Source organism: Crassostrea angulata, chromosome 10 (genome assembly GCF_025612915.1).
Source record: "Crassostrea angulata isolate pt1a10 chromosome 10, ASM2561291v2, whole genome shotgun sequence".
Lineage (NCBI taxonomy): Eukaryota > Metazoa > Mollusca > Bivalvia > Ostreida > Ostreidae > Magallana > Magallana angulata.
In genome coordinates this window covers 9,661,067-9,671,884 of record NC_069120.1, presented here as the reverse complement: position 1 = coordinate 9,671,884, position 10,818 = coordinate 9,661,067, and the positions used below count along the sequence as shown (strand labels likewise).

Genomic DNA, 10,818 nt, shown 5'->3' with positions numbered 1-10,818 from the left:
TGTGAATCTTAATAAATTCTTCTCATATTAAGCAGTGAAACTGTTTATCACAAATAAAACAAATAATATCATAACTAAAAAAAAAGAGTATTCGTTAATTAAAGCATAATACCAAAATATATAAATAATTGTTCAATTTTATGTACAAAGAGTAACAAAAAAAACACCAATCATAAGAAGTGATTTAAAAGTTGCGGTTTGTAATGAAAGTATATTAAATGGGCATGGTCACAATGTTGGTCAAATTCTATTTTAATGTTTTTATTATTTACAATGCTATAAAAATGCATTTCTAATGATCAAATAAAATTTGAGAGTCATTCGTAGAGTTATAAGCAAGATACAGGGCTCACAATTCTTTGTCATGTAAACAAGACTCGTGCCCTGTTTTTGTTTACATAGATTCAATATACCATTAAGAAATATTTTTCTAGCTTATTTGTCTATTTTTTATTCATTTTAAGCACAAATAAACAGTTCCTAAAGTTTAACACATTCGTTTTAGGTTTCAAACTGAAATTTTTACTTCAACGTTCAAAATGTAAACAAACGCTGTGTTTACATAGCAAAGAATTTCAAGCTCTGTAACTCGCTTACAACTCAACGAACGACACTCAAATTCCAGTTGCCTATTAAAAATGCTTTTCTGAAGCATTGTAAATATTAAAATCGGGGGAAAAAATTTGACCGAAATCGTGACCATGCCCCTTTAATGTCTCTTCTGATGTATCAATGCAAAAGCCGTTCTGCGTCAATGCAAGCAGATAAGTTCGGCTTAAAATAAGTATGTATAATATGGATTAAAACAGGCACAGATGAAAACTAACTCAGCGTATAACATCCCCTCTTAAGATGTTTAAGAATGAATATCACTAGTAGTAAATTTGAATTTGCCTAAAGAATGATCGCGAATGACTGTTAAGGAATTGTGGATATTTAAAGAAACCCCTTAATGCATATTTGTATGAAGGTCATCGCGAAAATTAATGTAATGTGTATCTATTCAATTTGCCACAAATCTATTTACTAAACGACGAAAATTGGTCCCCACAAATTGAAATATGAAATTGATATCGTGGATTAGTATAGATCCGCTGCGAATTCCAACCATCTGGTGTGCGCAACATTCTTCAAGTATTTCAACAGCTACAACATTGCATGCAATCGACACAATATGATTTAAGGAGAAGGTTCATAAGGAGTTTAAATTACTATTTACAGAGTGTTAATAGACAAGATCATGAGTGGCCAACATACGCCACTGTCTGTAGGAATTACATATTATATACATGAAATAGGTGCAGTTATTATATCTCATTAAGGTGCGAATGCAAATACCAGATTTGACTGAACCATTTTCTTTGCTTAAAAGTTCCATTTCATTATATGCTGACGTGCCTGTTAAATTCTGCATTTATCTCATCAGAAATAAAATATATGTATAGCATAAAAAATTAGATAAACTATCAGAAAAAGAAATTTAATATCAAAACAAGGATGGCAAGGAATGGACTCTCTCTCTTCTCTCTCTCTCTCTCTCTCTCTCTCTCTCTCAGTTACATTTATACACAAAATCACAAATTCAGTTAAATTTCAAAAGTGAATACGCCATTATAATACCTATGAAAAGGCAACCAGTCCTTGAAATGTTCTAGAAACTATCATTATGCAATTAACAGTGTTTCTTACATTGCAAAATATACATGTTTGTATCTTAGTTTCATGTTAATACATTTTGTTAGATTAAAGCCACATTCTATAATAATGGAATAAAAAAGGAAACACAGAAATACACGTAAAAATAAAACGGAATTAAGTAAAACAAAAAACTCATGGCACTCATTGTGAACACATGGACATCGTAACAATGTAAACAGGATTATAAATTAAGTACATCAGCTATGTACTTAACAAACTGTATAATAAATAAGTTGATTTGACTACGCTTGGTGAACACTTGAGTATTGTCATTCACTGAAGCCATTGGTCAGCTACTGCATGGATTTCTTCGGGAGGGGGATGTCAGTCCTCTAATACATAACGATCTAAAAGTAAAAATTCGATAAACACGATAATTGACCACACCAAAATCTGCGCTCATTGTTAAATGCTTAATATAAACAACAAGTCTTGAAAAACTCTCATTAGAAACAGTCAATAAATACATTTATCTGTCGCCAATTGCTATGTTAAATGTTTATTCGTTGGGGTTTCTTTTTCTAGCAGACAACAAACTCGTCCAATATGAATCTTGTAATGATACATGTATATTATTTATAAAATGTGTGTACTGATTTAAAAAATATATAAATATGTTCCATAAAAATCCTCTGAAATATACAGACCTGTAACGTTAAGGGGTTGCGACGCATTGTATACACCATTAGAGAACATGGCGTTACCCGGCTTCCGGATCACCGACGCTTTGTTCCCAAGGAGGGGATTGGCCGAGAGCGGCGCATTGGTCTTTGATATCTTTACAATCAAATCCTTGTTCGTCTTCTTTTTTCGTCTGCAAAAATAAAATATTTATTCCTGTTTCATTGAAATATGTTGAGTTTTGTGTATTTTGCAACGCCCCTCAGCACTCTTGAAAAATAATGCGATAAGGACTATTTTCCCCAACAGATTGAGTATATAGATGGAGCTTTGCTGATATAATACTGTAAAAACATAGAAAATTAAAAATGTAACAATATATCATAAAGTTTGTAAATGTTTTCCTGTTAGTTCCAATTACTTATGGGAAGAATTATATCAAAATTATTTCCCACAGAACTCTCTGTTTCCCTGAATGCGGAAAACTGCAAACCACAATCAACATAAGAGGGACTAAAGTTATGCTGTCTAAGTTCCTTGATAAAATATCATATTTTTTTAATTTACTTGCCTTGTAAAAAAAATAATAAATTTTTGCTGACTTTTTTAGTTGATTCCAGAAAAGAGATGAATATGACGTAAAATAAAAAAATAGGGATGAGGCAACATACACAATACATCCAAAACAGTAAAGACAGCAATAGAAATGGCTTACCGAACATAGCAAATGCAAATGACAACGATGACCACCATAAAGAGGAAACCGATGACTAACACAGTAACGATGACCATCATCTGCATTCCTATCTGACGGAGAGGCTCTGCACAGACAGGGGGCTGATATCCCAGCTTACACCCGTTATGGCAGTGCCCGTCCCTGCTACATGAAAAAGCATCGTGACAGTTCAGGCTACAGTTTTTATCACACATCTCGTCAAACTTTCCAGGGGCACACTCCACACAAAGACCTGTTGTTTTATCACATGTAGAATCTTTGCAGTTTGGCTGACAAGTTTTGCTACAGAGCGCGCCAAATTTTCCTGGATCACAAACTTTACATTCACCACTCTCCCTATCACACTGAGCACAGGATGGCGCACATGTCTGGTTACACAGTTCTCCATACCGACCATGAACACAAGTCCTACATATACCAGTATCATTGCACCCGTCCTCTCCACATGGTCCTTTACAAGTACAAGAATCACCAAACCAATCCTTCTTGCAAACCAAACAGTTTCCACTTTCTCTTTTGCAAGTGTTCCCATCGCAATTTTTCGGACAAGTATCTAAACACATTTTGCCATAATATCCAATTGAACAATTCTGACAAATGCCATTATCTAGACAAAGTTCATCAGTGCAATGGCCACGACAATGACATCTTTCACCAAACCAGTTTGACTTACAAGATAAACATTTACCATTTTTTCTATCGCATCCATTTTCACAATTTTTCGGACACTCCAATTCACATTTATTTCCATACCACGATAAAACACAATCACGACAAGTACCATTGTTGCGATAACATCCATTTGAACAATGTTCAGGACACTCGCTTTTGCATATATCTCCATACCAACCAATCTTACAGTTATCACATAAACCGTTTGTATTGCATTTATCATCTTGACAATGACCCAAGCATTGACACTGACTTCCGAACCTGTTTTCTATGCAAGAGAGGCAGGATTTGTTTCTAAAACAAAAGCTTTCTTTACATTCATCAGGACATTTTTCCAAGCATTTTGAACCAGTATAGCCAGCATCACAAGCATAACAAGTTCCATTCAGGTTGCAACCTCCCGAATCACATTTTCCAGTGCAGTTACATTTATTACCATACTTTCCGCTTGGACAGCTTTTACAGAACCCAGTGGCTCGATTACACCCAGAATCATCACAATTTTTGGGACATGTCAGCAAGCACTTACTTCCATGATATCCAGATGCACACTCTAAACACGTCCCGTTAGAGCTGCATCCAGATTGCCCGCAATATCCAGTGCAAGAACAAGTCTCACCAAACCAGTTTATTTCGCATTGAAGACACTTTCCAGTGTTTCGCTCGCAGCCGTTTTCACAATGTTCTGGACATGTCTTATTGCAAGAGGACCCATACCAACCGTCCACACAACTATCGCATACGCCCAGTGCATTACAGATATTGTTATTGCAGTGTCCAAAGCATTCACAATTCTGTCCATTCCAGCCAGATTCACAGGACCGACAATGACCAACCCGAGTACAAGCAGATTCCCCACAGTGTTTAGGACATGTCCGTTGACATCTATCTCCGTATAAGCCATCCTTACATTCAAAACATCGACCGTTTTCATCGCAACCACCAGAACCACATAACCCGGTGCACGAACATCTACTGCCATAGTAGCCAGTTTTACAATATAAACACAGGCCCGTGTCCCTCTGACATCCTGTGGAATTACAATTTTCTGGGCAAGAAGACCTGCAATCTCTTCCATACCATTCGTTTTTGCAAGTTAAACATATTTTTTCAGAGCTGCACGTGTCATTACCACAATGACCAATGCAATCGCACATTGGTCCAGACCAGCCTGGCTTACATTTCGTACAGAATCCAGTTTGCCTACTACAAGAAACATCTGCACAGTTTTGGGGACATTTTTTATCACACTTTTCATCGTATAAACCGGCCTCACATTTGGAACATCTTCCGTCTTTATCACACCCTGAACTGTCACATTTACCTGTGCATGTGCATTGCAGGCCAAACCACCCATCTCTGCACTGAGAACATTCACCTGAGTCACGGTCGCATCCCAAATAATTACAATTTACTGGGCATGCAGTAATGCAAATATCTCCATGATAACCCTCAGCACATTCGTGACAAATACCAGTATTAAAATTACATTCTGTTTTCCCACATTGGCCGATACATAAGCACTTTTCTCCGTATCTTCCTTCAGTACAACTCGAGCATCTTCCAGTGTTTTTATCACATGTGTTATTACTGCAATATTTTGAACATCGTTCATTGCAAAACAATCCATAGAAACCCGTCGGGCAAGATTCACAAGTTCCCTGTGTTCTGTCGCACGAACTAGGGCAGCTTGTTGGGCATTGGAATGAACAACCCTCTCCATAATATCCAATTTTACAATCAACACATCTGAAACAATTAAACAGAAGTGACAAAATTTAAATGTAGGTTGCGCTACTACTATAAAAGAAATTGTTTTCACATACTTCAATTAAGAATATGAATACCAACCTTCCGTTTTCAGTACATTTATCCTCGTAGCAGAATCCCGTACAAGTGCAGTTCTTTCCAGAACGTTCTCCTTCGCATTCTAAACATTCCCCCGTTTTGATGTTGCATTTGCTATCTTTACAATTCTGTGGACAAGAATTCCCACATGAAGTACCATAAAACCCATCCTTACAGCTGACGCAGGCTCCCGTTTGTCGGTTACATTCGCTATCTAAACAGTTGCTCGGGCAAGCTTTCGTACAGTTCGACCCATGCCATCCTCGATCGCAATGGGTACACAGTCCAGATTTCAAATCACATCCTTGATCATTACAGTGGCCACTGCATAAACACTGACTTCTCTCTACGAACTGACCAGGTTTGCATTTTTTACAAGTACTGTCGTATCGATTGCATCCTGAATCATCACAGTTCTCGGGACATTTTTCGGTGCACTTTTCCTCCCAGTAGCCATTTTCACATTCAACACACCGGCCTGTGGTTTTATCGCAGCCATTCGATAGACATACACCAGTACAATAACAACGATCTCCATACCATCCTGCCTGACATCCAAGACAGACCCCGGTAGTTCTGTTACAGCCATTTAGACATTTACTTGGACAGTCTTGGTTACAATCCGTCCCGTATTTACCCACGACACAGGCATCACAAATTCCATTAGCCTGACAGCCATTATTTACCAAGCAGTGACCTTTGCATTGACAACGATCTCCCGTCCAACCGTCATTACACGAAAAACAATGTCCCGTATCTTTCGAGCAGTTCTGAACCTGACAATTTATAGAACAGCGGTCATTGCAGGTGGAGCCAAAATAACCAGGTACACAGCTATGGCATGATCCATCATCTACATCGCAGCCCGCGTCACTGCATCCTACTCCACACTTCTTCTCACACTGTTGTCCATAATATCCAGGTTTGCAACTACTGCAAGCTCCACTACCTCTAATACACTGTCCACCAACACAGTTTGTAGAACAGTTCATGTTGCAAAGTGAACCATAGAAGCCTTGTTGACAGGTGGTACATACGCCATTGACGTCACATCCGTCGTCACTACCCGAGGTCAGACAGTGACCTTTACATGAGCATTCATCTCCATACCAACCGTCGTTACACTGCACGCACTTCCCCGTGAATCTGTCGCAGGCTGCGTCCCTACAGCTAGATGGGCATTGTGTGAGACACTTCTCGCCATAAAACCCTTTCAAACAATTCTTACAATTGTTTGTTATATCACTACACCCGGTTTCATCGCAATGATAATCTTCGTTATCACAATAGCAATTACTTCCATACCATCCCGAATTGCACCCCTTAGTACACGCGCCTGTTACATTATTACAATGTCTAATATTTTTGCGATAATAATCATCATAAATCTCCACGCAGTATATTCCGCATCCTTCGTCGCAATTTCTCCCAATCCATCCCGGTTCACATCCAAGAGAGCAGACCCCGTTATCTGGATCACAGGGTCTCACACCTTTTATAAAATCTTCTTCACATCCGATGCTACATTTCTTATCACACGTATCGCTGTAATATCCTTTAGCGGCGTCACATCCTAACGAACAGACGCCTGTTACTCTGTCACAATGTTTACCATTCCTGCCGTCTTTTTCACCGTAAATACAGCCACGCCCACAATCCAAGTTGCACGTCTCTCCATATTTTCCCGGATCGCATTCGGTGCATCTTCCGGTCTGTCTATCGCAGTGGTTGGCGGAGTCTCCGTTCAGACTGTAGAAGAGACAGTCACCACTGCAGGGCACATTGCACTGGTCCCCGTACCAACCACCGTAACACGAGATACAAACGTCCGTGGACGCGTCACAGTTCTTGCAAAGGTCTGAACATGCTGATTCTGAAAATTAAAGTTTGAATTTAAGTCACATTCCTTCATTTTTTTAAAAATATAAATGAAGCATTGATTAAAAAGTTTTATTTTTCTCTATATTGCTCAAATCAAGGGTTATTTTTTTTAACAGAGCATAATTATACTATTTTGGATCACACAGTATTAAGATTAGAGTTTTATTGCACCCCACGTATTTGTTGTTCTCTGTTTACATATTTGTAAGAAATACTTTAAAAGTATTTCATTTTTTAAAGTATTTCTTTTACATCAAATGAAATGAAGTCTAGTACTGGCGTGTAACACATCAACAGGAATCCAGTCATCAAAGTGTAACAAGCCGGTACTACATCCATTTCTATTTAATTACATGTAGCCATATAGTTTTATTTTTAATTACCCCACCAGTGAAACCAGAGGGGACTTTGTCCTTCCCCTTTGCTTGGTTGTCAGCCTGTCCATCAGCTTGTCAAACTATCTATCGTTCTTTCTTTCTATCTTTATCTGTATTTTTAATCATTTCTGTTGATCAAATTTAGCTTATATGATGCGTTATCAACAGGAAAAATTGCCTTTTTGTTTGTTTATTCCGTTTAACATATCTTTAAAAAGTTAAACAGGATGCCAGTATCCACAACATCGCTTCCTGGTTTGTGAGTTTGTTGGGAAGGGGGTTGATTTAGACTGAGGGTTGGTTGGTGACTTATATGTTGTTTTTTTTTTTAGATAAAAAAGATGTTGTATATATATATATATATATATATATATATATATATATATATATATATATATATATATATATATATATATATATATCCGTACTCGTAACTGTGAGCGGCAGCAGCGCTAACCACTCGGCCATCTACATAGATTAGAGATCAAACTCTATATTACGGAATGGGTGGGCCCTCTAATGTATATTATGTCCTGTCTATGAGGCGCCAGAATGTCAAATGATTTTTTATTATCCATAAAATCATTAAAAATTATGACTCAATCCTTTTATATTTAAAAAACACTTCAGCGTTGTGTTTTTGAAATATAATGTCATGAGGTGATGTAATTGAAAAATGAAAAATGCCTGAAATGTGATGCTGTTCAAGTCACACAGAAACAATGAGCCACAGCGGGTTGTTTCGAATTTGATCAACTCAAGCGCTGTGCACCTGTTCTGTATATTAACTTTTGTTGATAAATAGTTTCTGTTAAAAATTTCACATAGATGAAACTGTTTTTGTAGGAAACTGTTTCATGAAATCCAACAGAGGTAAATTCTTTGTCGATCTTTTGTGTTAGAATAATAACCTTTGTAGGTCTATATTTTTTCTTTGGCCATATAGCACTGTCACTAGACCTGTATCTAATAGGTGTCGTATATTTAAGGGTAGATATATTATGCACACTGGCTTCGATCCTTCATGATTCAGTGTTTATGACGATAATAACTCCTTAGGCGTACACGTCTTATATTTCTTGTTGGCGCACCTAGTAATATATATATTTCTTATCTACCAAGCTGATTTCCAATGCAGACCAACGGACCATCGACGTCAAACTTTCTTATCATTTCATTTTTTTAAACTAAATTTCGAAATTCATGAAAAGAATTTCCTCCTTTTTTCATTACCCACATCAAATTAAAATTACGCAGCTCTTCCTTAAATTTTCTATCGCATAATGAGCCTAGCTGTCGTTCAATTATACCTGAAAGACAAGTTTTATTTTGAAAGGGACGATCTTAAGGTAAATAGAATTTACATGGAGTATTTAAGATAATGATGTTTAATGCCCTGCTCTCATTTTGTCTAGTCTCCTTTAAATTTTTCCCGTAACTTCAACGTACATGGGTCGTTTAATTCTTTAAATGAAGCTTTTGTTCTTAGGTGACAGCCGCATAGGTCTGAACGAGCTCGGTTTTCTATAGTTGTTGCGATTGTTTGTCTGCATGTTTATTTGTGCGTTATAATGAATTTCCATCTGCAGGGCATGGGATAGGCGTATAGTATGCATTGTTATCAGCATTTGTAATGAAAGCTGTCTGTGTGGATACCCCAACGGACACCCCCCCCCCCCCAAAAAAAAATATCATCGATCTTCGAAGCCTTTGTTCAGAAAAAAAATCGACAGATAAACAGTCGGGCTAAAATAAACAATGGCAATAATGACAATGAGAAGAAAAAAGAACTATTATCGATTAAATCTGATAACGTGATATTGTACATACCGGAGCATCTGATAACTGTCAGCAAAACGAGTACGACCACCACGTGTGTGTCTATAGCCATTGATTGTGGTCACAACACTAACGACTTTTGCTTCCCAGAATCCAGCCATTTATGAATCACTCACTTCTAGTTATGGTATCGTACAGATAATTTTGGAATAAAAAGTATTCTTTTCCTGTTCGACATTGCATATCGTATCCGTTCCACAAAACGAGTTGGTACGAGGCCAGCGATGATCCTTATTTACAAGCACATGTTTTTATAAAACTGTGTGTCATCGATTTTGAACACTCAAGCCAATATCAACACACGTTGTTTTCTATCTACACACCAACAACCCACACACACCTGCAGGCCCCGAACTCAACCACGCACTTCCGAAATTCATTCATAAAATTGTCAAATCTACACACCGGGAAAATGACTGCACCTTGAATCAACTCGTCTAGGTATTAAACAAAAGCACCGTAAGATTTCTGTAACCTTTGACTGGTTCGCTTCCTGTCTGACATCGATCGATTGTGTAATCGGATTATCGATTCGGCAGACATATGCCTTCTGTGAATCTTCGAGACCCCCCCCCCTCTCTCTCTCTCTCTCTCTCTCTCTCTCTCTCTCTCTCTCTCTCTCTCTCTCTTAAGTAAGTCATTACTTTGATGTTTTTTACCCACTAGGGAATTCGTCGTCATGCCCGTATATTGACCTTTTGACTGTATTTTTAATGGTACTTCAACCCACTTACACAGGAAAAAGAACCAACACTGTGGGAAAAATAACTTGCCCCAACCAGATGAATAAAGTATAAGCTCATTTATTATAATTAAAAATTCCTTGTAATGTTGTGTGTGTATACTGTGTATCCTTTATACTAAAATCTAACATAAGTAGTGATTCTATAGTCTGTTCTTCTTTATTTATATTTTTTCCCTGTATGAAAATGTACCCGTTTGTCTGTACCTCTGACGATTTGTATTTGTATGTATTATATATATGTTCCTCTTGTACCAAATTATTTGGTTTGAGCGAATAAACTGAACTTGTATACATACATGTACATATACTATAATAACAACCTTTTGATTTGGGAGATATAAATGTAAACGATTCCCTTTTCCCTTCTACATGTATAAAGTCCTGTTCAAATTTTGCCTTGA

At 37.4% G+C, this 10,818-nt stretch overlaps 1 protein-coding gene across 2 annotated transcripts; it reads right to left on the bottom strand.

The window, feature by feature from the left end:
- On the bottom strand, window positions 1–10,215 carry LOC128165878 (multiple epidermal growth factor-like domains protein 6). Of its 2 annotated transcripts, XR_008241099.1 has the most exons (6): window positions 9,664–10,215; window positions 5,579–7,448; window positions 3,035–5,476; window positions 2,346–2,512; window positions 1,908–2,045; window positions 1–1,866 (listed from the first exon to the last, which is right to left on the bottom strand). XR_008241099.1 is itself a non-coding variant. In XM_052830801.1 (5 exons), the coding sequence occupies exons 1-5, from the start codon at window positions 9,722–9,724 to the stop codon at window positions 2,023–2,025; spliced, it is 4,563 nt and encodes a 1,520-aa protein (XP_052686761.1). In that variant the 5' UTR covers window positions 9,725–10,215; the 3' UTR covers window positions 1–2,022. The 2 variants fall into 2 exon arrangements, 1 of the variants encoding a protein (XP_052686761.1); XM_052830801.1 differs by having other exon boundaries at window positions 1–2,045.
- Between the last annotated feature and the right edge of the window lie 603 nt (window positions 10,216–10,818).

Coding starts and splice junctions, on each gene's coding strand:
- LOC128165878 (XM_052830801.1), bottom strand. CDS start 9,724: ATGGCTATAGACACACACGTGGTGGTCGTACTCGTTTTGCTGACAGTT. Junction 5,477..5,578: donor AAATGTACTGAAAACGGAAG/GTTGGTATTCAT, acceptor TAATTGTTTCAG/ATGTGTTGATTGTAAAATTG. Junction 2,046..2,345: donor GCAACCCCTTAACGTTACAG/GTCTGTATATTT, acceptor TTTTACTTTTAG/ATCGTTATGTATTAGAGGAC.